Here is a 26,689-nt window from a genome sequence, read left to right on the forward strand (position 1 = left end):
AGGCACACATGTCAGCATCACTGAGGTTTTACATGGTAAGACCGCATAAATCACTCAGCCCGAATATGGACTAGCATCACAAATAACCATCAAAATGTGTCTCAGGTCAGTGGAGGGACATGCTTCAGCAGACCGCCAGCAGCCACGTAACGCCACAAACAAACAATAAGGCTCATTTTCCCTTGCAGTGCCTCTTTTGATGAATCTGTGATGCACAGTTGTTAAGCCCTACGAAATGAGCCCCAGAGCTGTGCCGTCCTCTTTAAAATGACCTTTCAGAATTTATCAAGCACGTTATGGAGGATATCCAGATGCTTCCACCACATGTTGAGCTGCTTGCAGACATGTCACAGAGGATGTAGCACACATATCAGAGGCTACGGGTGATCGGTCCTACAAGTCACATACACATCAGAGACCACATGAGCAACATATGCACTCACAGAGACATCAGAGACCAGGGGCAGAAACTCCACTAACACATACATACTTTAGACGCCATGAACGATGAACTGACACATCTCTGACACATATACTCACTTCAGAGACCAAAGTGAAAAGTTGCCTTTATTTCACACACACATTCAAATGCATAACCTTCGCATCAGAGACCATGGCTGGACATCTGCACACTCTCTGACAAACACTTAAAGCGTACTCAAGAAACGATAAGTGAAACCCTGTTAAACCTCGATTATGGTGCACCTGCTAAACTTGTATCCTTTTTTACAGCCTTTACAACCTGCTTCATTACAGCCTTCAACTTACCATATGGTTCAACAAATTTGAGTACATAGCAAAAATGAAACACTACGAAAAAAGAAAGAAGAACAATAGCTAAAAGGGAACATTTAGCAATAACCAAAACCACAACTCAAAATAGAAACAGACAAGCTGATCTTGTTTTCTGTAACGTTTATTTAAATAACCTATGTTACTGTTGTTTTAAATCAAAATAGAGTTAATGTGCGTTTGCAGTCTATAGATGACTCCTTTTAGTGAATCAAAATTAGACAACAGACTCTGTGTAGTCTGATTCACGAATCAATGACTCTTATGAGACAGCTCTTTTTAGTGACTCAAAATAGGACAATGCAATTAGTGCCATCTGATTCTCAAATCAATGAGCTGGATCTTTTGTGAATAAAAATGAGACAATGCAATTAGTTTCGTAAGATTCGTGAATAAATGACTCTCATGAGATGACACTTTTTAGTGAATCAAAATTAGACAACGGGATTAGTGTAGTCTGATTATGAGACGGTTCTTTTTAGTGAATCAAAATTAGGCAAATCAACTAATGTCGTCTGAATCGTGAATCAGTAACTCTTGTCAGTCGGATTTGCTAACAAGCAAAGAAAATGTTTCAATTTAATAGGGCTACACTTTCATTAACCCAAACTAAATCGAACAGAAACTCCAGCACTGTCAGCATAATTCATCAGAAATCCAAAAATTTTATGTATTTTCAATATAAATCTTTTGTAACATTACAATTGTCTTTATTGTTACGTGTTCTTTCTTGATAAAAGTAGTCATTACTTATATGTAAACACAAATGTAGAATGAAGGGTAGGCAGGGCTCCACTAACAAAAGTACTTTTGCTTTGTTTCCATCTATAGATATAGCACTCAACATGTTCACACAACAAATCACATAATCTATACTCTCAAACAACCTGCTCAACTACTGCATATAAAGTTTCTTACGTATGCAAAAAGCCTGCACGCACTCACACACACACACTCACATCCGCATTAAGGATGCATAGGTCCAGTGGATATGTAAAAGCACAAAAAAGCACAATAATGAATAATGCAGTGAACAGCAAAAACAGCTGACAGAGTTTAAGTTTGAGAGTGAGAAAAGACGAGATCAGAATCGATAGAAAGAAAGAAAGAAAGAAAGAAAGAAAGAAAGAAGGAAGGAAAGAAGGAAAGAAAGAATGAAAGAAAATTTCAAAAATATTGATATGATTCATTACTGCTGAAACAATAAAACATCTCACTGAAGCCAACATTTTAACGCAAACCTCCGGTTCACACTTTATAATGGAAAAGGAAAGCTCTATCCCAGTCATCATTCATGAATAATCAGCCATATTTTCACTTAAACATTTGGACATTTGATGAAGATCTGTTCAGAGAGTACCCTAGAGAGTAACAATACACCTACACAAGCCAGCAGACTGATTCAGTCCAACTCATTGTGATTGTGTAATGTACACTTGTGCGGCAATTATACTTCTACTTCAAATTAAAAGTAGTTATGATCTCCACTCATCAGTCTGCTGAAACAGTGACAATGAACCAGGCATTTCAACACAGGCTGCATTCCTCTGTGAACAAATTTAGACTTTATAATGAAAAGGATTTAATAAAGATGCTGTTCGAGCCTAAACTCTATAGAGAACCAATAGCCACACACCTACACAAGCCAGAAGACTGATTTAGTCCAACTCAGTTAGGGTTGTGTAATATGTGCACATGTGCTTGGGGATAGATAGACCTATACCCTCTCTTTGTGGTGTATGTGTACTAAAATAAAAGCAGTAATGATTTGCTGAAACTATGATACATTCCTCCAATTTCCAATCTATGGTGTACCAGCAGTGTAATCTATGGTAACATAATTTGAAAGAATTGGTACAGTGGCCCAGTAGTGCACAACACAACAAAATTTCACCACAACATAATGCAGTACTAATTTCATTGTGTTGTGGCGTGTTTACGACGTGTTTAGAGTTTGTTGTGTTGTGCATAGATAGATAGATAGATAGATAGATAGATAGATAGATAGATAGATAGATAGATAGATAGATAGATAGATAGATACTGCTTTAGCCTAGTTTCCAAAATAACAGAATCCATCAGAAAATTCTGAGAGCTGAGATGAGGGGGGAGGTTCTTCTTTGCCCCGCGAGCTTATTAACGGCTCTGTGATTCTCTTGTAAAAACAGAAATCAGTCAAAACATGAGGGAGGAGTTGAGTGAGCAAAGAACTGGGGGGGGGGTTTCTTACCGTAAACGAAGGTGCTCCGAACGGAGGTCGCGAGAAGCATCGTCAAGGCCGCGAGCGCCCTGAGAGCGACCCGCTGGAATGCCGGGAATGTCATACTCTGACGCGCGCGCATCCCGCTCATCCGTCCAGCGCGTTAAAGCCAACAGTCCTCTCGAGGCCCGGATAAGTGGAGAAGCTCGGCGAAGCGCTGACTGGAAAAAAAAACACACACATATACACTCATTAGCAGAGGGAGAGCGCCGATTGGTCGCACCGACGCTGAACACACACACACACTTCACTCACGCGCTGCCCCAGTGCGTCCATTGATCGTCTCGTGTCACTCGCAGTGTGTGATGTGTGACGCAGTGATCGAAAACATTCCCTTCGTCACTCAGTAACCCAGAAAACGACGCTGAATCGACCAACGCAACGTAAAAGCGAGCGCGTGCCTGACAAGAATTAAGATGTATAGAGAGCTGGCCCCGAAATCCTCCCGGTAGCCTTTCACACCGCTCTCATTTATTCTCCCGCTCGCGAGAGGAAGGTGCACCTGTCGCCCGTTGAGAATTCAGCGCGCAGCCTCACGCGACCGTGGCCACAACCGCGCGCGCGCGCGCACACACACACACTCACACAATAGTCCAGGTCGTTTGGCTGCCTTCCTTTCTCTTAGTGCGCTTTTGTGAACTGTGCAAGTCATGGCGTTGCCTGCGGGGCGGGCGTGCGATCGCGGAGAGATGCTCTGTATTGTTGTGCAACTATAGAGGGAGGCTAGGACGGACAGTGGCTGTCAAACTGTGTGTGTGTGTGTGTGTGTGTGTGTAGATGTTCAGCGCGAGCGGCGAAGCCTCGCCTCATCACCACTGTTGGGATGAGGTGATGATACCTGCTGCAATTGTATGACACGCGACCCAAAACGGAGCCACCCGCGCCGCCTCCCTCACTCATCGCTTCTTTTCTCGCACTTCTTCTCTCTATTTCCCTCCCTCCCCCCTCTCTCTCCCGCTGAGCGCCAGTCCCGTTCTCACCCGCGCAACCGGGACGCCCCACCGAACCACGGAAAACAGTAGCAGGTGCACACAGTCCGAGCGCGATGAATGCAGAAGGAGCGGCAGGGATGCGGGAGGGGAGGGGAAGCGCGAAGGGGGCAAAGCAACCATCAGCGCATTAACAGTAAGCCTAAGCACACTTTAACATCAACCCCCTTCCCTTCGCTCGTAGTTTAACACCTCCGGGCTCGCTGGACGGTTTCCTGCCCGGTGCGCCCGTCAGGAGGAGAGGCGCGCGCGGATGCAGGCGCATTCCAGAGCACGAGCGTGCCCCTATTTACAAACCTGACAGGTGTCTCCCCCCCTCAGCATAAGCGCCAGGACGCCAGCGACAATAATACCCCTGCGTGTCTGTGCGCTGAAAAAGGAGGGCAGATTACAATACGCACCGTTATAAGCGCTCCTCGTGATGCCCGTCGGCTCCGTCGGTTCTGGAGTGTTGGACCCGTCTATGCCTGCTGGCGCTCGCGCTAAGGTCCCAATGGATCTGTCTGTCTTGGTTCTCGTTCCGCCCTCCGCTGTCTTCTTGTTTTTCTTGCCTTTTCCTCTCTCCACGGCTACCGTTCACTGCAGCAAAACAGTCTGTCTGAAAGCACGGAGAAAGGGAGGGAGGCAGTGAGGGAGGGAGGGATGGAGGGAGGGGGCAGGCGCGCTGGGGGGGGGGGGAGGGGTTGGGATTTTAATACGATTTGGCCGTACCATTTGGATAACAGGACTAGACCATACTGCCTGAGAGAGATTATTATTATTATTATTATTGTTATTATTATTATTAATAATAATAATAATAATAATGTTGTTGTTGTTGTCTCTGTTGCTGTTCTTGTTGATTCTGTTAGAGGTGCGTAAAGTTTGTGGCCTAGTCTGGTTTTATAGGAATCTGAGCAAACTTATCATAACATTTATAATAACAGTTATACTTATTATAATATCCGTTTATCTGGGCTGTTTATTTGTTTGTTTAAATAGTCTTCAATAGTCAGACTAAACCAAATAAAGAAATTGGGCTATACTTATTAATAAGAATTGCAATTTATTTGTGAACACATTCAGGTCTAGTGCAAAATTGTTTTGTGGTTACAAATAACTTTTTTTAAGTTCAAAATTCAAAATAAACATGCAAAATAAATATGCAAACAATACATTAAATTACTTAATGAAAAAATGTAAACTGTATAATGACATCATGCAAAAATGTGTTTTTTTTTATATTACGAAAAAGCGTGAATAGACCTACTGAATAAATTAATGAATGAATTAATTAAATATATAGGCATATTCTACAAAATTACACTAAATTAATTAACATTTCGGCATACAGTAAAGAAGATCATTCATCAATAATTGTGTCATTTACAAAACGTCTGGAAGCAGCCTTTGAGATAATTATGTAATTCTCTTTTTTTAAAAAACTTAGTTCTCGTAACAAGAATGTCACCAAAAAATCTTAACGGGCCTGAAAATTCGTTTTATTTTCTTCATCCACATTTTCGGGGTGAAACGTGAGCAGCAGGGCCATGTTTTGGTCAGGTCCCCCCCTTATATCGGCTGGTGGCGGCGCGAGGTGTGGTCTCGTGAACAGAGTCCCCGCGCGAGCCGGGCTCTGGAGACCCCGCCGGCTGCTCGGGAGGCCCGCGAGAGGAGGAGGCACGGAGGGAGGGAGGGGAGGGCGTTGCGACTCGCGAGAGGATTTAAGGATTAGTTCTGCACGCGGATTACTCGCTGTGCGGTGCGGGGGACGCGCGGGGTTAAACATGGACGACTGCACGAGAGGCAGATACCCCGAGAGAGCAGCGACTCGGTCACCGTGGCGGTGGCTCGAGCAGCCAACCGGAGCCTCGGGGCGGGACACTTCCGGCCCAAATCACTACACACTTGTGTTTAATGTCAGCAGCAGCAGCAGCCCACAGTCTGTCGGCTTTTATTCATTTCACGGAGTGAATAAACCGTGACGCAGATTAGACAGTGGAAAATTAATCTCTTTATGCGGTAAATAAAAAGATACAGTATGTTTGGAGTTTTATCATCCCGGCTTGTCTTCATCACTGATACGGATGAGACAGTAGTTACATCTACCGGCCAGGAGACTGTACTGCGAGCGTTCCGGTGTTCCCAGAAAGCGCCCGCTTACATCATTCCACGCCGAAATAGTTCAGCCTATCGGCTTGAGAAAATATTCAAGAGCGCTCCAGTGTACCGTCAGTTTCCAGTGTTTGGAAACAGAGCCCATGCCTATTTCATCATTTTATAGAGACGCTGACGTCATTCTCCGCAGAGCTGTGACAGTCCACGCGGTCGAGCGCGCTCGTCCGTGACCTGCGCATTTCTTTTTCCTCGACGCGCGAGTGTCCAGAAGCGCAGAAACCAACACCCTAGTTTCCGAGCGGCCCAGGAAGCGAGGGATAATATGAACGGAACGTCTCAATTATCAGTTTAATGACTTGCTGAACATCTAAAATCAAATACCGCGTTGAAACGAGCCCTCGTCTCTTTCTCTCTCTCTCCCTCTCCTCTCCCTCTCACTTATCCGACTTGCCCGTGGAGAGGAAATAAAACGAGGTAGCCTAGATGAACGCACGAATGGCAAAATTGTAGATAGAATTTCAAAGCGGGATGATTCTGGTGAAATTGCCTCATGTGGGTAGATGAGAGGATGAAAATGAGCTCGAAGTGGATAAATGAATGACTGAGAAGCTCTCTTGTGAACATTCACACTTTCAATTCAGATAAATGCATGACAGGGTGAAGGAGGGTTTCCTGGAAGAGGATTTCCTGTAGAGTTTGATCAGGCAGTGCAGAGGTGAGATTCCTCTCCATCTCTATTCCATAATGACCGGGAAGAGCCAATCACACCGTTCGCTGGGAAATCAATAGGACACTGATGTCTCTCTCCATCTCTCTGGCAGGCTCTCATTCTTTCTCTACATTTCTCTCTCTCTCTCTCTCTTTCTCCCAAGTGCAATTCAGGATAATTCTCTTCACGTTAGAGAGACTTTATTGGCAAGACCATAGACAAGTATATTACAGCTGAACTGATTTGAGAGGGCAAAGGGGACAAGAATGCATTAAAAAGAAAAATGGACATTTTTACTATATTAGAAATGTGGTATAAAAACTTAAAAATCAAACATACTGCGTACTGCAAGTTACCAGACCGTTGCATATTTTTCCTTTAATGAAGCTGTGGACTTTCTTTTTAATGAACAGTGGAAAAAAAACATTGTAATAATACTTCTCAAACCAAAAGTGTATTGTTGGTGTGCGTACACAAGGGTTCATTCACAAAAAAAGAAATATACTGTACATTGTTTCCTATAATATGTTGCATCTCTTCATCCCTTCAGTTTTTACTGAATTAGGACAAAAACGACAAAAATCAAGAATACTATTGCATATTACCAAACCGTTTCATAACGTTTGCAAACCGGTGAATAAACATCTGACATAGCCACAGGCTTCAATTTTTTTTAAGCATAGTAAATGTTTTTATCATTGATTTCATAGCGAACGGTTCATTGCTAGATATGCACACGACTGAATTAATTCACAAAACTGTAACATACATCGCATCCTCCGTGAGAGATGAGCATCAGAAGACCCATTTATGCATCAAAAAAGCCATCATCCGGCGACGGCGTCATTTCGGACTCATCTCTGCCGGGACTCGAACCCGGAGCCTCTGGATTAGAAGTCCAGCGCGCTATTCCATTGCGCCACAGAGACTGAGCCACATGATGCAGCGTAAAGCGAGGTCATATTCTGCATTAGTACCGCATCCTGCAGCATCAGGACCAGTGCTCTGCGCGAACTGTAATTGCGTCACGTGCCGCTAGGGGGCGCGCGCGCGCCTCTCGCGCCTGACGTCGTGCTGCAATGGCGGACAGCCGCCCTCAGCATCCGAAAGCGACATACACATGCTTTATTTTAATCCATTTTTGAAAACGACAGTCATATAGAAGTCTCAGAAACTCTACATAAATAGTACGTTATTGAAATGACTACCATAATCAAACACGGTAATTATTTCGCGAGGCTTACTCCTAATAACCATCTGCAAACGGTATTCTGGACAAAAACAAACAAAATCCGTTAGAGACATACCTGAAAACCGTCTTTTTGACGATTAACTATTTGTTTGTTGTAAACTTAACCCGTTATAAGATGAAATAACCTACTCGTTACTTTAGATCATGGGTTTCCGAGCTCATGAAAATAACCGTAGCCCACTAATAAAATATAAATGCAGCTCTTTTGTGCATAAAGATCCATTTAGAGCGAAAACATGATATTATAAATAAATAATTAGTATTCTGTCAAAAATGGGAAACTACTTTGTTTTAAATAGTGCCATACAGCCATACAAAAGATAAAGTAACAAAGGAAAGAATACATTTTGTAATGTACAGTAATTTATGACCATACAAATAGCTGCAAGGATTTTATTTCATAAAATATATAGCAGAGAGTGAGGATGCTTAATTTTTTTAACTATTAAAACCTATGGCAATAACAAAACAAAATTAAGTTTGTTAATCATCATTAATCTGCTTTGTAAATAAAATTCTTAAATGTGTGAAGATTTACTAGGCAGAGTTCAAAAAACAGATTTTTCACATTTTTGCAAATATTTTCCAAGAGCTGCTAAATCTCAGTTTGAAAACCTCTTCTCTAAATCACATAAACTAACCTGATGCAATACTGAAACTGAACGTCATTTGTGTATTCTTGACCACAACAAGCGGAAGGACATGCCTTCTAATTTCAGATGCAGATAAATATGTTATGTCATGATTTACTTTTTTTTTTTTTTTTTTTTTTAGTGAAGAGGAAGGGAAGTGATGAGAGATCAGGTGCTTTAGGACTACAGGATGGAGTTTTTCAATAAACATTCAGTGTAGTGATTGCATGTAGTGTGTAATCCAAACCAATCCATTTTACGACATTACCATTTAAATGAAAAAAGCCCACAGCAATCCTTGACATTACCATTCAGGTGAACAAGATTCAAGGAGAATAATTTAACCTGTGCGGCCAGATTTCAACATTCGGGTTTATTTAAAATACAAGATTCTAATCACACGCTCTTATTAGTGGTTACCACGAAACATCACCAGTATCATCATGATGACACATGAAGGCAACAGATATAAATGTTTTACGTGCATTGTCTTAAAAAGTATCATTATAGAAGCAAGTGCAACGGGAAAGTGAAAGGAGAAAAAAAACATTATGTAAGTGATCTTCACGTCTTCATGTGTTAACTGAGTCATGCTGGGAGGAAACCACGCAACTCTACATTTATCACATATTGTACCGAGTCTAGAGGTTTAATTGGTAAAGGGCCTTTGCTACCAAAGTGATTTTATTAAACTGAAGTGAAATCAAGCAAAAGCCAATATTTTTGGAAATACTGCAGCGACGTAATAATAAAAAAAAAATCAAATGCTCTGCCCACTCTTCATATTTCCATATGAAACGTAAGTTTAAATGCTATGTTAAATGCTATGTTCTTTTTTCAGTTTAGCAACGTGCAAGGCATTTAACATGAAAAAACACTGAAGATATTTTTTTGGTTGATATATTTTTTTTATTTCATTTTTTATTATATTAATGAATTTGGTCCTCACAGACCACTTCTAAGACGGATAAACAAAAGAACACCACTTCTTCACTTGTGCGTCTCACCCAGTCCTCTCATGTCTATAGATTTACATGGCAGCAAGACCGATCGATGTGAGAACAGTCAGAGCAAGGACAATGTAGCCAGAACGATAGACTTCAGGAATCTTAAAACCCTTCCCAAGATCCCACGCCTGAAAGGAGGAGAGACAAAGAGATATAAACTTACGGTAGTTATGGCCAATATATTAGGGCTTATGAAAAAAGAAATCAATTACATGACATGCTAAATAATAAAAGAATATTTGTATTTGCAGAGAAGAGTCTGCTAAATCATTATTTTGGAAGACGAGGACAGCATTGAGCATACATAAAAAAAAATATGAAAAAAAACTCCATTCAGAAGTAATATTGTGAAATATCACTATTATTATATAAATTATTTTCTGTTTTGATATTTTTTAAAATGCAATTCATTCCTGTGATTAAAAAAACGGGTTATTTTTCTTATTATCAATATTAAAAACAGTTGTGATACTTAATATTTATATAAACCATGATCATTTGGTAAATTCACAGAACATTAATTAGCATTTATTAGCAAACTCATTATAAAATATGATAAAAGTCTGTACCATTTTTTTATTAACTGATTGCATCCTTGCTTAATAAAAGCATTGCATATTAAAATAAACTTACTAAACAAGAACCTGTGAACTGTAGTGTAAGTCTTAATTTAATTTTGATCACATATTTGGTACCATATGACTTGTCACGAGCAGGAAAAAGTATATATATACTTTATGTATTATTTATATATGGGTGTACCAGATGACGGATGCCGTTGAACGTGTGGTAAACCACTGGGAAAGCCAGAGCAAATTTGCTGAAAGCCAGAAACTGGGGGCCAAAGGTCATGGAGTGAATCAAATCAAGGTAATATGGGTAACTCTCAGGTAGCACCAAAGCAGCAAGTGCAAACGCAGAGATTCCTGAGACCAAAAAGATCAACAACAGTATTTTAAATTAATAAGCAACCATGCAGTCAGGAACACCACACACAATAACTATAATGATAACTGTAAGGTTTTAGTCCACATCACAGCTGTAACAATGACACGGTTGGAATCGCTTTTTTCCCAGCTCATTAATTACAGAAACACTGAAAGCCAATCTGAACCAATCTGAGCCAAGCATTTAAAGCGACAAACAACACGATAATCAGAATTATCATACATTTACGAGGATGCTAATATATTTATCATTATATTTTATTTAAACAAGTTATTGAAAGCCAAGAATATACGTTAGCTACCTGAACTTAGTCCAATGCCTGTTCCTCTGTGTGAGATGGACATCATCATAGGAACAGACCACCTGAAAGAACCAAAGCCTTTCATTCAATGCCTTGTTTGAACGGTTTAGTTAAAAAAAGACATCCTTTCACATATAATCCTGTGGATTGATAGTATGATCCGAACACACCAAGAAGCAGATTATTAACACTCACTTGTATATGCTTATATGTGGGGAGAGAGGTCGGTTGAGTTGTGTGTTTTTTGCCCAAAACTTGTTCATTTCCTCTTTTGCCGTAGTTCCCATAGGAACAGCACTGAAAAAAAGCTTTATACATTAATACAAATTCTTCATATGAAAAAGTGTTAGGAAAACACAAAAATACTCACTGTCTGTAGAGTATGCCAAACTGCATCCGTGATGAACACAGACCCTGCCGAGCCACTGTCCTTGAACAAAGAGAAACCACATATTTTTCAGCAGAGTATAAAATATTTTATAAGTATAAAACAGACACGTTTAAGTATAAACACATTTGCACGCTGTGCACCAGGAAGAGCTGGGTATTCTGTACATTAAAAATATCCCAACTTTGGCCTTTAACTTGTCAGATAGTACAGGACCTTTTGGTAGTACAGCTTTGAACATTTTAAACCCCAAGCAGCACAGGCGTGGCATGGGAAAATTCACTGCTTGTTTATATAAATAACTTAATAGGACATAAATAATGTTTTCTACTCTTAATCCTATAAATCAGAGCAATCTGCTAAAGTAAGTCACGTCAAACTCGAGCTCAGAGATAACTGTTATGGACATACAAGTAAAGAGACACGCAACATACTACTCTGAGTTATTCAATTATCACAACCGATTTAATGTAACGTTACAGAAGATTTCACTGGAAAGAACTTTACAGTATAAACAAAAACAACAAAAATATTACCATTGTAATTTTTAAAGTAAATTGATATTGAAAGAAAATATAAAAGGACTGAGTATAAAAACATACAGCGTATGTATTACTATAAGGATTATAGTAACTCAAAGTGCACTTGATACACAATACGTTAACAACACCAGCAAACTCTCAGTTTTACGACTATCAAACCGCCAGCACAAAAAGAATTTAACAACGATTAATTTCACTTCATACAAAAGACAAAGCGAAACTGTCAAATTAAAAAAAAATTACATGTTCGTACTGACCTTAGAAGCAACGCCATGTTTTTGAGCTTGAGTGTTCGGACGTGACGTAGCCGGATGTCACAAACGAGTTCACAAACCGCCGCCATTTTAGTAAGGTCGTTACAAATGACATGTGAGGTCAGTGTAATAACGATGTAGATGTCAATCATGTAAATCGGTATTCCAGGTTATATTTATGGTAGTTTTACATATTAATAGTCGAAAAGAAAGGTATATCCAGCCATTAGAAGTTTTATTTCATCTTCATTTCACAGTTTAGGTTAGAAAACATGTCAAGTTCAATATTGCGAATGTCAAACTACAGATATCCACACATTGTTGTTTTTTTTAATATTTCTTACAAGTACAATCATAGAATTACAATTGTAGCAATGATACAACACAACTGTAATAGCTTTGCAATAAACTAGTAGGCCTACCAACAAAGGCTTTTCATATTTTTGTACAGTACATAAACGCAATTGCAAATAAATATTTGAATCATGTATGTACTACTACTAATACTACACACACAAGTGAATTAACTAAAAGAAATATTATATCCAGTCTAAAAGTTCACAGCAAAATCAATTCAGTAGAAATGTAATGATCCTGAAACCTAAACATGGCTGTTAAATCATAAGCTTATTGAGGATAATGATATTCAGGATGCATCATGTAAACAGATTATGCCCAGTGCATGTACACACTCACTCACAGACACACACATTCATTCCTACATTATAAATGTCACATGATTGTCTGATTCTTCATTTGTCTCATTACCTTTCTTCATATATTTTATAAACAGACACACGCACCAGCAGTCATGCACAGAGATTGCATTTTCTTGTTAATAGTAGGTCTCTTTTTCCACCCAGCCTGCAAATGAAAGACAGAAAGAGCTAAATTAATTAACTAAATTAAAAAGATATATGCAGAATGAAGCTCTATTCACATAGATTCAATTACTAGGCTCTACAGATTCTCTGTAATATTGATGTATTGTTTCTTGAGCCTTGAATTTTAATAGCACTATTGGAAAACTTTAGCTGCACCAGAAAAATATGCATCAGTTTTTGGGTACCAAATCGTTATTCATAAAAGAGTTTTTATTTGCCTTGTATACTTACAGAAAACATTAAAACTGTGTTAGTTAAATAAAACTAAAAGTAATACCATAAAAAACAGACATCTTGTTAAAATGTATAAAAAATATTCTTTCAGCCGGTTGCCAAGGATTTAGTTTAAATTGATGTATTAAAATAACTATGTGTGTGTGTGTGTGTGTGTATATATATATATATATATATATATATATATATATATATATATATATATATATATATATATATATATACACACACACACACACACACACACACACAAAATTCAGATATGTAAACATCTGTGCTCACCTCCTGGATTCCTGCGGAGGATTAATTTACGGATCTCATCATACACAAAGATTAGCAAACTGTACGGGAAAGCACAGAACCACCACATAATCCTGTAAAAGGAATAAGAAAAGGAGAAAGGAAAAGGTGAGGACAGGAGGAGCAGAGAACATAAGCTCTTCTAAGGTGTAGAAATGTGTGTGTGTGTGTGCGTGTGCGTGTGTCTCTTACTTAAGTGGGTACATCCTGAGGGCAATGTCCATGCCGGGGCAGTAGGACAGGAAGGCTGCCAGAGCCGTCTCGGTAAACAGCCCGAAAATGAGAATCCTATTACTGTAAGTGCACAGGTTAGAGAATAGCCTTTAACAGAGGCGTATGCAAATATCAAACTCTTGAATGCGTTCACAAACACATACACATACTGACTTCATGCCCTGTTGGAAGACGGAGTTCCTGCGTGTCTTGCAGATAATGAGGTCGGCCCACTGCACCACCACAATGCTGACAAAGAACGACGTGTGACAGGTGAACTCGATGATCTTACGCTGCTCGTAAGTCTGAAACATACATATTTAAATAAATACATAATGAAATACAAACATTTAAAAAATTGCTTTTGTAAACTGCACAGAATATGTGGTAATGGTTGAATAATAATAATTAAAAAAGGTCTAATAATTAGGAGTTTAAACCTGTTAAATATGAAAAACTATGAGTTACAAATATGTTTTGGTAAGAATATGCCCCCCCAAACGACTATTGGAATTCACTGTGTAAATTATCTTGCACAAATTTATCAAAATTAATTCCATTATTAATCACTATCGCATAAACTAATCACAAATAGGTTCCTAATCACATAATCCTATTTGAGTTATTGATTTTAATTGGTTTTAATTACTGACTAGTATATTTTAAAATAAAGTATTACTTTTATTAAGCAAGCACATATTAAAATGATCAAATGTGACAGTAAAGCCCTTTACATTGTTACAAAAATTTATTCAAATAAATGTCGTTCTTTTGAACAACTGTTTTTTAAAGCGGCACAACAGTTTTTCAGGATAACGATAAGAAGTGTTTCTCGAGAAAGATCATGTGAGACTGAAGACTAGAGTAATGATACTCACAATTCAGATTCAGAAATATATTTTAATAACAGAAAACAGCTGAAAGAAATGTGTGTGTGTGTGTTTACCCATTGCTGTCCATAGGCATCTTCCAGGTCATTAACGACACGATCATCCCAATCCAGCCGAATTCCCAACAGCGTCTGAGGCAGAAAGCCGTTCTCAGCCATGATCACAAAATAGGTGAAGAATCCTCCCAGTGCCTGAATCATACCTACACACAAAAAGCCCAGATACATAAACAATTGTAATTGCTTTTCCTGCAGAGCATAAAAAGCTATTTTATTCACAACATTAATCAGAAGCACAGATTTCTAAAGTGTTTTTTTCATTGACACTTATAGTGCAAAATCTATTTCTGTTTGTAAAATAAGTTGCATGATTACTGAGGATAAAAAGGTGTTTGTACTTAATCAACACCATCCTGTATTGCACACAAGTTGTTAAAAACAGTTTTTTTCTTTTTTTATCATGTCTTCTCTTGCCCAGGGCAACAAGTGAACCTAGTGACCCATCACAAAATAAGTGCATGATGCCTGTGATGTTCAGCTGTTTGCACAAAGTAATTCTTCACGGAACCACAAAGTTTACAAGAATTATAAACTATAAAGGTCATGCGTGTGCGTTCGCTGATATCTGTGTGCCAGTGCACTTGAGGCTGACCGATCTGTCCGTAAGCCATGCTGATGAGCCTCTCATTCACCAGCTTGTCAGTTTTGGGGTTTCGGGGCTGACGCTTCATAATGTCACTCTCTGCCGACTCATATGCCAGAGAGATCGCAGGAACCTGAGAGAGAGAGTGAGAATGATGACGGTGATGACAAAGATGCTCACATATGTGTGTGTGTGTAATGGTCTGGTGTCTGGTGCCCGAGGGTAGTATCACACTTGACAGGAATTGGAAGTAAGACTGAATGCGCACAAGTGTGAGTGTGTATAACACACCATGTCAGTGCCAAGGTCGATGCAGAGGATAGTGACGGTGCCCAGAGGCAGCGGCACACTGGCGATGATGAAGAGCAGGAAAGGTGTGATCTCTGGGATGTTACTGGTCAGTGTGTACGCGATCGACTTCTTCAGGTTATCAAAGATCAGACGACCTAAAACACACCATTTATTTTTTGACTAAATATTACATATACTGCAGACCAGTTCAATTAGAAATTTGAAAGAGAGAAAGCAAGGAAAATGTGCAATGCTTCATTTCTTTTGTCCTAATACTTAATATTCCTTCGGTGTCTTACCCTCTTCCACCCCTGTAACAATTGAGGCAAAGTTGTCGTCCAGCAGGATCATGTCAGCAGCTTGCTTGGAGACGTCTGAGCCAGCGATTCCCATGGCAACGCCAATGTCAGCCTTCTTCAGAGCAGGGGAGTCATTCACCCCATCACCTGTCACTGCCACTATGGCACCCTGCAGCCAGCCAATCAGAATCAGAGTCAAAAAAGTCAGCCAGTTAGAATCAGAGAAAGCGTTTTCAAGCATTCAGAATGAAAGACCAGTCAGAAAGTCAAAACGTCTGTCAGGCAGTCTGGATGAAGACACTAAGTATGTGCCATTGTTTAAAAAAATCTGTTTAGTACGATTTTTCATGTTTTTGAAAGAAGTCACTTATGCTGATAATTTTATTATCATTCAGGTTGAAAAGAGCTGTACTGCTGTGGAATCCGTGATCCACGAGCAACTGAAATAGAAATATATTTTAACATTAAAAATGATTTCACTGTCAGTTTTGATTAACTTAATGCATCCTTGCTGAAGAAGTATTATTTTCCTTTTACAAATGTTGGTTAAACTCTGTTACTGGCCACTTCCCATTGTCAAATAAACAAATTACAGATGCAAAATAGTAGATTTTTTTCTTATACCCAATGTGTTTTTGCCAATATAGATTTGTGACATCAATTACTGCTTTATTTATACAGAAACACAACTATCCTAATGTGATTTGTGCATTATATAAAACACCATGAACAAAAAATGACATACAAAACACATGTTCAAATGTAATGTAAACATAAAACCTCCAAATGTCTGCTATTTCAGGCTAGCTTGTTTTCGGTGGAATGTGTCATGTGTAAGACATCTAGTGTGTGATATTTTAATATTCACAAACACACATACACACACCTGTCTCTGGCAGCCCTCTACGATGATGAGTTTTTGTTGAGGTGAAGTGCGAGCAAACACGATCTCTGTGTGGTTCCTCAGAATATCATCCAGATACTCTGAGCTCATGTCCTTCAAGTCTGAACCATGAATCACACAGGCCTTAGCGTCTCTGAAACGCACACACAAACACACACACAGAGAACAGTGCCCAATTCCATTATCTGTGAAGAAGCAATAAAAGCAGATAAAAACCATTCAAATAGATTTAGTTTACACACACATATGCACCCAGACTCTCAAGCAAACACTCAAAAGAGACAGATTCGCACACACAGACCGTGGATTGACTTGGCTCAGAGGTATATTAAGTCTTTCGGCGATATCCTCCACTGTCTCGTTGCCCTCAGAGATAATGCCCACGCCTTTAGCAATGGCCTTGGCGGTTATAGGATGGTCACCTGTTACCATGATAACCTGTAAAGATGGATTGTGGTCACCATTGACACCGGACATAAAATGCTGAACTGTAGATAAATGGATTGAGGAAACTTATAAATGTATACCTTAATGCCAGCGGAACGGCATTTTCCTACAGCGTCTGGCACTGCGGCTCGAGGCGGATCGATCATGGAGATTAAGCCCAGGAAACAAAGCTGGTTGACTGGGAAATTCACATCATCACAGTCAAACTCAAACCCCCTCGGAAACTGTGAGGGAGAGAGGAACAGGTGGCAGAACCCTGAGAGAGAGAGAGAGGGTAGAGAATTAAAAGAGGATGGAAAGAAAGAGGAAAGGAGAGAAGTAAGAACTTACCCAGAACCCTCTCGCCCAGTCCACCCAGCTCCATGTACGCTCCCTGAAATGCGTCCTTCCAGTCCTCGTCCATTGGCATTTCCTCACCGTTGATCATTATGGTACTGCACCTGCATTGCCAATCACCCAGTCATCACAGTTATTGATTAAAGATGAAAATGGGTGACAGTATACACAAATATGAATCACAGCGATGGAATTTTGACCAATCAACACTAATAACAGCCAATTACTATGTATCATAAACAATCATAGTTAGTGATTCATGTTTGCTTATTGCGTATACTATTATTTTAGTATAATTTTTTATACAGTTTTTTAATTTATTAGTTTTATTTATTATTTTAAACGTGCTTCTATTTATTTGTTTTTCATTTTAATTTAGGTCATAGTAATTTTGTCATGTGTTTTAGTCATTTTTATTAGTAATATTTCTATTTGGTTTTAATTATACTATTATATTATTTATTTTTAATTCATTTTAATAACTTTTAACATAAATGTATTTTAATTCAGTTTCTAATTTTATTATCTTTTATCTAATATTTATTTTTATTTAATTTTATAAATGTAAGAATTATTTTATGCTTATTATATTTATGCAATAATTTTAGAAGTTTAAACAGTTCAAAAATTGTTTCAAAAAACAGCACATTTTTAATAGTTCACAATAATATAAGTACTGGAGTAATCACCTATACTGTATTAATCTCAATTATTGAACTGAATTATGAATAGTTGAAGCTCTTATTAATTTATAAAAAGTATGATGTCTTATCATTAATAACAGCTATTGATTTGAGTTATTTCTGTTCTATATATGGATTTCATGTATCAAGCTCTTGTATTGATTACCTGTCCAGAATCCTCTCTGGGGCTCCTTTCATCACCAGCAGGTGTCCGGTGGGACTGTCTTCTATCTCGTGAATAGACAGCTAAGAGAGAGAGATTGGGATTATTTATATCTTAATCGATATCTGTATGACATCGACATCATTTGTTTGTTTAAAATCTTTCGAGCTTCAGCTGTGTGTTTCTCGTAGGAGCACCTGGTATTTGTTAGTTGAGTTGAATGGGATTTCTGCCACTTTACGGTTGCTGTCTCTGAGAGTCTGAACACAGCCGGATGAGAGCTCCACACATTTCAACAGAGCAGACTCGGATGCATCACCTGCTGTGTCCCGCTACAAACACGGAAACACAGAAAATTTTTTCCAAATAACTTTTAAATAAAAATTGAATTTTTTCCCCAGTGTGTTTGATTAATAAAAACCCATGCATTCTTACTAAATAAAAAGTATGAATTTCTTTTAAAATCATTCATAAACGCTTTGGCTCACAATTTTTTAACGGTTTTGTATGTGATGTATTACCTTGCGCACAGGAATGTTTTCTTGTCCAGGTTTGAAGACAGCACGGTTACAAAGTCCTGCCACTCGAGACAGAGAGAACCATGTGGGAGAGCTTTTATCAAAGCAACAGCCTACACACACACACACACACACACACAGAGTAACATAGGAAAAGAAAAGATTTAGTTAAACAGATGCATGAACAGATCAAGAGGAGAATTACCCCTGTGAATGTTCAAAGATATCAAAACATTGCCCATTTAGCACATGCTTTTCATCTAAAGCCACTTAACGTGCTAATTACCAGGAAAGTGTCCTTAGGGGATTATGGGTAAAATGCCTTGCTCAATGGCCATCGTAATTGTGATCAGCAACTCTAAATGACACTGGAAGCTTACACCGTGTCCTAACTAGGCATGTTTTCATCAAAAAAGAAGTACACAGAATATGCAGTGGGTTCTGACACAAGCAGTTAAATCCCAAAAAGAGACTGAAAAAATCAAGACACTATTTACTGAGTAAACTTATGTGTCTACTAGTTTCACTTGATTGGTCCGTGGACCTTAAAGCATTTTAACCTGATTGGTCCTCGGTGGTGTCTGCCTCGTGGATCTGGTTGTCAAACCACATGTGAGCGACAGTCATCCGGTTCTGAGTCAAAGTTCCGGTTTTATCTGAGCAGATGGTGGAGGTGGAACCCAGAGTCTCCACGGCTTCTAGATTCTTCACCAGACAGTTTTTGCGAGCCATGCGCTTAGCAGTCAGAGTTAAACACACCTGAGAGAGAGATTGAAGGGAGTTAAAAGAGAGACGACAATGTGTTGAGGTTTTTCTTTTGAAAAGTAGTAGTCTGTAAAAATCTATGGCAGAGGGAGCCTTAAAAAGAGAGAAGGATAACTTTTATGCTCACCAGGGCGGCTTTCATTTGAAAAAAAATACGAAATATCACAATGTGAAATACTGTTACAATTTAAAATGGCTTTTCTATTCAAAAATATTTTGCTGTATTTTTGTAATGGCTAAGCAAGATTTTCAGCAGCCATTTCCCCACTCTTCAAAAACCACGATGCATTATTTTCAGGGTTCTTTTATGACTAGAAAGTTCTAATGGACACTGTTTATTTGAAAAATAAATCTTTTGTAGCATGAAAAATGTCTTTACTGTGACTTTTGATCAATTTAACACAACCTTGCTGAAAAACCTCTCCCAGAAAAAATCTAATCGTTGAAATCCTAGTGCATGCGAATGTCACAATATGTGTTTAAAAAAAGGTACAAAAGCTGCCACTTGGAAAGGTACCTTTTAGAAAGGGTGCAAGTTTGTACCTAAAGGGTCCATTTTGGTACCTAAAAGGTGCATATTATTACTTAAAGTGTACATATTTGAAACTAATAGGCACAAAAGTGTACCTTTTGAACAGGAACCGTATCAGTGACAGCTTTTGTACCTTTATTTCTGAGAGTGTTCGAGTGTCTCACCGTGACAGTAGCCAACAAGCCCTCAGGAACGTTGGCAACAATAATACCAATGAGGAAGATGACGGCCTCCAGCCAGCTGTAGCCCAGAATGAGTGACAGGACGAAGAAGGACACACCCAGAAAGATGGCCACACCTGTGATGATGTGAATGAAGTGCTCAATCTCCATGTTGATGGGCGTCTGACCCACTTCCAGACCGGACGCCAAAGTGGCAATGCGGCCCATCACTGTATGATCACCTGTAGCGATCACTATGCCGTGGGCCGTACCTGCACATGCACAAAAATCAACCAATTTTCGAGGAAAAATAAGGAAAAAGTGTATCAAGTAGATAAAAGAATGAATGCATACAAAAAGGAATGCATTAATGAATAGAGCTGAAAAACATTTGAATGGACTGACCTTCAACACAGTTGGTGGAGAAGAAGCTGATGTTTCTGGTCTCCAGAGGGTTTTCATGAGTAAACTCTGGGGAACGGGTCTGAGGTTCTGACTCTCCAGTGAGAGATGAGTTATCCACCTGAGAAAGACAGACGGGGTGCAGAAGAGAGGATGTTCTCTCAGGTTTCTTACTAAGACTGTAGGTTGGTAAACAAAGCTGATCTCAGATGTGAGATCTTTCTCTTAATATCTATCTGTATCACTCGCACTCTCTCTACCTTGCAGCCGCTGGAGGAGATGATCCGAAGGTCTGCTGGGATTCTGTCTCCACCCTTGATCTCCACAAGGTCTCCCTGAACCACCTCTTCAGCATTTATCTGAAGTTTCTCTCCCTCACGAATCACCATAGCTTGCTGAAAGAAATAAAGTCCATTCCAAACTTCCTCAAACATGATGATTAACAAAAGTTATTAGGAAGATGCCTAAAACAGTGAGCGTATCAGAACAGAGTTTGTAATATGCAACCTACTATATGAAAGAAACACATTCCCTTATATCTATATGAGTGTGAATATTTATAAATGATATATCACTTTTATATATATATCAGATCATTTTTTGTCATTTATCCATAATTTTTTTTAAATAATTGTATAAATGTATTAAAATGTATAATATAATGAATTATTTTAAACGTTTATTTTATATATTTTTTAAATGTAATTTATTTATAAGTTTTAAAAATGTAATTTATTGTGCTTTCTTTAGATTCTAACATTTACGCTGTATTTAATTTTAACATTATTTTAAAATGACAACGTTTAATTTAATTCGATTTAACCGATTTAGCAAAAGTGAAGTAAAAGAAAAAAAATTATCTTTGCCTTTACCTAGTCCCTGTCTTTTATATTGCTCTTTATTTCATTCAGTATATTTATTCTCCGTATTGTCTATTTCTGTACCGTTTAAACTGTTGCAATATTGTAACCAGCATGCCAACAAAGCTAATTCTGAAAGAGGGGGGTGGCGGGATGACATGTGGTTTCTTTCATAAGTTAAGAAGGATTTACATACATTTATATAAATCATACATTGGGCTTTTAAATGTTAAAAGGGATTTACATGGATTTATGTAAATCATATAAAATATTGCTCATAATGGTTTCATTTGGGATTTGGTATCATTTCCATTTATTCATTTAGCAGACACTTTTATCCAAATCAATCCACTGCTGCTGTCGCACTAACCTGAGGCACCATGTTTTTGAACGAGTCCATGATCCGGGAGCTTTTGGCTTCTTGATAATATGAGAAGCAGCCGGTTATGATGACCACAGCAGATAGAACCACACCCAGATACAGCTGCAGTAAACCAGAGACAAGGAAACACAAGTCAAGGGTCAGGGGGTTCAAAACCACTCACATTTTCTGGATGATAAGGTTTTAAGCCGAGACTCCATGAAGTCTACCACTACTATAAAAAGCATCAAATAGACAACCTTATGCAAAAGCCTTGAAGATCTTGAAGTTTAATGATTCTGCGGTTGCCTTCTAAATCATTGCAAAGCTTTCTAATGGAATTTCAATATAGCCAGCCACTACAGTTGCCATATTATAACCACATGTACATGAAATATAGACATTAACATTAGAAAGGAACAGCATAGCCAGACCATTGTAAACATACACATACTGCCATAAGTCTTTAACTAAACCATTTAGAGTGGGTAACGCGCAAAAATCATGGTGTAAGAGAGCAAACGCAGTTAAATGATCCTTAACTTCACATTTTAATTTATCACTGACCCTAAACTGTCCCACAAGCAGCTGGGAGCTCAGTCCACAGACTGGGACTCATTCATCACACTGGATATGGGACAGCAGAGCTAAAAGCAATATCCACCTCAGTCCCTAACAACGTGCGCAGCAGGTTTTAATTCCCCTCTGGTGGAGTGAAACCAATTTAACTCTTCATTTTTGTGATTTTCTTTTTTAATCGGCTTAAATACGGATTTTAGAAAACTTAGAGATTTGTAAAAAAGAAACTGCACAGGTATTAGTTAAATATTAGAGACATATGAGTACTTTCGGGCCTACTACTTTTATGAATTATAGTGTATGAATGACTCGTTTGTGATACCAGCATCTCCTTATAATGAGGGTTGTTTCAGATTTGAGCAATGACTGAGTGGAATTTTTAAATAGGAAACTAAAAAGCAATGAGTTAAATATCGAAAATATATGGGTACATTTACCATGCATTGTATTATTTTAATTTGTTAAAAATAATTATTTGAATGGCTAATTTGGGTCAAAAACATCTCAAGCTTTTCATAACGAACCTTGTTTTAGCAGATGCCATTTTTAATTATTAATTCCTTTCACAGCTAAATGAAATTTTTTTTTTTTAAATGAACAACATCGCCTACAATACGCTCAAATGACATTTAGAGTCTAGACCGATTTAAACCTTGATCTCTTACAATAAGGAACAGGAGACAGATCATTGGCTGCTTAATAAGCCCTCTCATTCTCATTGGCCGGATTGTTAGTGCACTCACATTATCATTGATAGGCTCATCCTCAGTGGCTGCCTGAATACCGTAGGCAAAAAAGCAGAGGATGGCACCGATCCAGAGCAGGATGGAGAATCCTCCGAACAGCTGCTTACAGAACTTCACCCACTCTGGTGTGGTGGGCGGCGGGGTCAGCGCATTTGGACCGTCACGGGCCAGAATTTCTCGTGCTCTCTTATAGGTCAGACCCTGGTGGGATGGAGAAAAGTTACTCAAGATTCCCTGCAGCAACTCTGAAGATTCCCTGCTAATAATATTTGAACCAGTCTAATGTGGTTTACTGATCCAATGTGGTCAACAGGACGGTGGCTTTAGAGAGGTTTTTGGCATTCAGCAGCCAGGTCAGGATAGAGACCAGGCTTGACTGTGATTTCTAGGCTTACAATGCTTTTGAGAAATGCAGTCCAAGATAACTAGGCCGGATGAAAACAAAAAAATAAAAGTTCATTTAATTTAATCCAATTTTAACACAACACAGGAAAACAACTGGTGAATACCAGACTCTTTATAAAAATTATATTTATTTAGCTAAAGCTGTTAGCGGGCTAGAATTTTTAAAGCATTTAATAATATATAATCCAAAGCCTTGTTAGGTTGGCCGTGGGTGCGCTGCTTGAATGTGCCGGTGGGTAAAATGTCATCACGATTTGAAAAATATCCGATTCATTATTGCAAATGTCGAGGGTGAAAGTAAAGATGACTCACTCTGGCAAGGTCAACTCCATAACGAGTACTGAGCTCATCTAGAGACAGCTTATGATCATCCTGTGGAAATACACACACACACACACACACAAGAACACCAGATATAATGCAACACTTCACGTTTCCCAATTAGTTGGATCATCATATTGCATCACATTCTTTTAGAGACAATTTCATTGTTTGATTTCTAAGTATCATCTCATGCGCTCTCACACCTGCAGGCTCACATACTTTCTCTCTTTTTTCATGTACACATATGCACAGACACAAAATAATAACTTCTTACCAGTGCCACCTCTTTCTTCAGCTCATCTAAATCTTTATCTTTCATCTTTCTCTTTCCTCCCGTTGGAGCAGCCTCAGGGCTGCTTTCATGTCCGGACTGAGACAGAGAGAATGATACCAAGAGAATAAAATTTTATTACTCAGAAGTTGCTCCTTCATAGCTTATGAGACTTCTCATATATGCATATATTCACACTTTTTTCTATTTTTATTTGCAATGAATTTGTAATACGTCACAGGAATAATTTAATTTGATCATTTATATCAAGACAAAAAACTATTACTTTATATCGAACAAATATTTTGCAATATTGCTGTACTTTTGATTAAACAAATGCAGCATTGTTGGACATAAAAAGATTCTTTCAAATCAATACAAAAACTTCCCATACTGTTAAAAGATTTTAATATTAAGTCTATATTAGCTATGTATTAAGTTTTTCTACACATTGCTATCTAAACAAGTGCACTATTAATAAATGATTTCATTTGAGATTTTTTTTTCCCCTAAAGGTATTCATATCACGCTTGCACGTATTTGTTAATTAGCCCGCTGAATATTTATAAGTGAATCATAAACTTTCACCTGAACTGTAGTTCTGTACTTTAATGAACACCATAATATTAACGCAGTCACAGTTATGCCTTTAAAAATACATACGACAGATCTTTGACGGTGTTATCAAAAACTGAATGCGCCCGAGCATACGGGTTCGTGTAAAGTAGTGTACTTTGTGCTCGTCTTTGGCAGGAAAAGTGTGTGGTGTGCTGACACACTAGGAACAGGGTGTCATGGAAATCACCTGGCCCTGTCACTCTTACTCAGCTGTGACTGTATGCGTGTGCGTCTGACACGTGTACAGATAGAGCAGCATGTGAAACAGAAGATCGTTCATTACGCCTTAAATCAGACCCCTTTTCTGAATTAATTTATATTAATACCAATCAAACATAAGCCAGCCTGAACCATCACACCTCTCAGCCTTATTATGAGCACACAGACAGCATCTTATCAGTAAAATCATGTTCAGATAATCACACAAATGTCAGATATCACAGACAGATTCCAACTTGTTATTTCACAAACATTATAAATTAGATGCAGCTTTCACTGTGAGGAAATCTTCAGGTCATATTTTCCCATACCAATGAATTTTAAACTTTTATTTGCACTGTGACATTTTCATGTAATTATAAGCCCCATTTCTCCTTCCTCAACCATTTCATTGCAATTACAGCAATGCGAGAAATGTTTTGCTCTTATACTCGTGTATATGTACTGTACTTATTATTTTTTAAATTGTAAATTACATTTGTTATTCAATAATAATTTTTTTTAATCGTTGGGATTTGTAAAGCACACTTTTATCAGTTTCCTCTACTGCAGTGATAAAGCTTATTCTTTTACATTAAGAATAAAAATGAGCTTAATTGTCACAAAAATGATGTCATGACATTAATCATTTTAATGGTTTTAAAAACATTATTTATTCTCTTAAATGTAAATTATAATTATAAGGTTTTGCTCTTTCAATTTGATGACACATCACTCAAACATTTCTTTGCGATATACACCTTCCACCTCCTTTCTGTCGCTTATCTCCCACACAAACATATTCCTACATAATCATGTTGTATTCATAAGAAACGCTGTGATACTAAAAAATACATTATTTAAAAAAACCCATAACAATCTGCGAGAGAGAAAAAAAAGAAAGCCGGAGAGAGAAAAGGATAGACAGAATAATTGATGAAGCACCACAGGAAGACACACTCACCCCTTTTCCCATGTTCGTTGCTAATGAACTGACGCCCAGATTTCTCCCACTCTCCCCTCACACGTGTGGAAGACACTGGTGGCTTTTTTTGGAGGTAACATACCCCTTCTCCACCTGATAACACACACACACACACACACACACACACACACACACACACACAGCCTGTTCTCTCCCCCCATTTGTGCCTCAGGGTAACCCGAAGCTCACTTCCCACCCCCTGCCCTTAAAAACACACAGACACACATACAACCTTCATGCCCGTGGCTCTGTATACCTGCACCTGCTACCGCTTTCCCCCTCTTTCTCTCTCTCTTACGCACACTTTTATTATCATAATTTATTTTATGCTTGTTAGAAGGGAGAGACAGCCTGAATTCTCCATCAGCGAGATCTGTTGGTGATGATGTAGCTTTCTGTAGATTTCTTTGCCATCTAAATGAAGACTTGAGAACGTGGGAACTACAACTGCCATCAACGTCTCTGCCAGATCCATTAAGAACCGGACCGGAGAGAGCAGCTGCTCTC

General features: G+C 38.6%; 3 protein-coding genes and 1 non-coding gene across 7 annotated transcripts in view; all 4 read right to left on the minus strand.

The window, feature by feature from the left end:
• The window catches only part of cadm3 (cell adhesion molecule 3), a 53,604-nt gene extending 48,951 nt beyond the window's left edge, over window positions 1-4,653 (minus strand). Inside the window, exons 1-2 of one of the 4 annotated variants that reach the window (XM_043219606.1) lie at window positions 4,443-4,653; window positions 3,023-3,213 (exon numbers count right to left, since the gene is read on the minus strand). In XM_043219606.1, coding sequence (XP_043075541.1) covers window positions 3,023-3,143 — 121 coding nt within the window. In that variant the 5' untranslated portion in view covers window positions 3,144-3,213; window positions 4,443-4,653. Of the gene's footprint in view, window positions 1-3,022; window positions 3,214-3,307; window positions 3,497-4,442 lie in introns of those variants that run through there. The other 3 variants (XM_043219584.1, XM_043219602.1, XM_043219595.1) reach the window with 3 other exon arrangements.
• A 3,049-nt stretch (window positions 4,654-7,702) lies between these two features.
• trnar-ucu lies at window positions 7,703-7,776 on the minus strand. The gene has a single exon. It is a non-coding gene; the product is annotated as a tRNA-Arg (tRNA).
• A 1,841-nt stretch (window positions 7,777-9,617) lies between these two features.
• sdhc (succinate dehydrogenase complex, subunit C, integral membrane protein) lies at window positions 9,618-12,269 on the minus strand. The gene is made up of 6 exons (XM_043254610.1): window positions 12,175-12,269; window positions 11,358-11,417; window positions 11,183-11,284; window positions 10,988-11,049; window positions 10,501-10,664; window positions 9,618-9,866 (listed from the first exon to the last, which is right to left on the minus strand). The coding sequence occupies exons 1-6, from the start codon at window positions 12,258-12,260 to the stop codon at window positions 9,762-9,764; spliced, it is 579 nt and encodes a 192-aa protein (XP_043110545.1). The 5' UTR covers window positions 12,261-12,269; the 3' UTR covers window positions 9,618-9,761.
• A 118-nt stretch (window positions 12,270-12,387) lies between these two features.
• atp1a2a (ATPase Na+/K+ transporting subunit alpha 2a) lies at window positions 12,388-26,309 on the minus strand. The gene is made up of 24 exons (XM_043219794.1): window positions 26,162-26,309; window positions 24,385-24,480; window positions 24,099-24,158; window positions 23,379-23,582; window positions 22,066-22,179; window positions 21,096-21,230; window positions 20,839-20,956; window positions 20,437-20,705; window positions 19,536-19,734; window positions 18,979-19,088; window positions 18,655-18,789; window positions 18,461-18,540; window positions 17,606-17,715; window positions 17,356-17,531; window positions 17,130-17,266; window positions 16,811-16,961; window positions 15,925-16,093; window positions 15,626-15,780; window positions 15,344-15,467; window positions 14,749-14,894; window positions 13,977-14,107; window positions 13,782-13,883; window positions 13,572-13,663; window positions 12,388-13,035 (listed from the first exon to the last, which is right to left on the minus strand). Exons 1-24 carry the CDS (start codon window positions 26,171-26,173, stop codon window positions 13,007-13,009), a joined length of 3,054 nt encoding a protein of 1,017 aa, XP_043075729.1. The 5' UTR covers window positions 26,174-26,309; the 3' UTR covers window positions 12,388-13,006.
• Between the last annotated feature and the right edge of the window lie 380 nt (window positions 26,310-26,689).

This window comes from Puntigrus tetrazona, chromosome 2, assembly GCF_018831695.1.
Source record: "Puntigrus tetrazona isolate hp1 chromosome 2, ASM1883169v1, whole genome shotgun sequence".
In the NCBI taxonomy this organism is placed as follows: domain Eukaryota; kingdom Metazoa; phylum Chordata; class Actinopteri; order Cypriniformes; family Cyprinidae; genus Puntigrus; species Puntigrus tetrazona.

Coding starts and splice junctions, on each gene's coding strand:
- sdhc (XM_043254610.1), bottom strand. CDS start 12,260: ATGGCGGCGGTTTGTGAACTCGTTTGTGACATCCGGCTACGTCACGTC. Junction 11,285..11,357: donor TTTGGCATACTCTACAGACA/GTGAGTATTTTT, acceptor GCTTTTTTTCAG/TGCTGTTCCTATGGGAACTA. Junction 9,867..10,500: donor TCAACGGCATCCGTCATCTG/GTACACCCATAT, acceptor TCCTCCTTTCAG/GCGTGGGATCTTGGGAAGGG.
- atp1a2a (XM_043219794.1), bottom strand. Junction 14,108..14,748: donor ATGCCTATGGACAGCAATGG/GTAAACACACAC, acceptor TGTATGTTTCAG/ACTTACGAGCAGCGTAAGAT. Junction 13,036..13,571: donor CCTCCGCAGGAATCCAGGAG/GTGAGCACAGAT, acceptor TTTCATTTGCAG/GCTGGGTGGAAAAAGAGACC.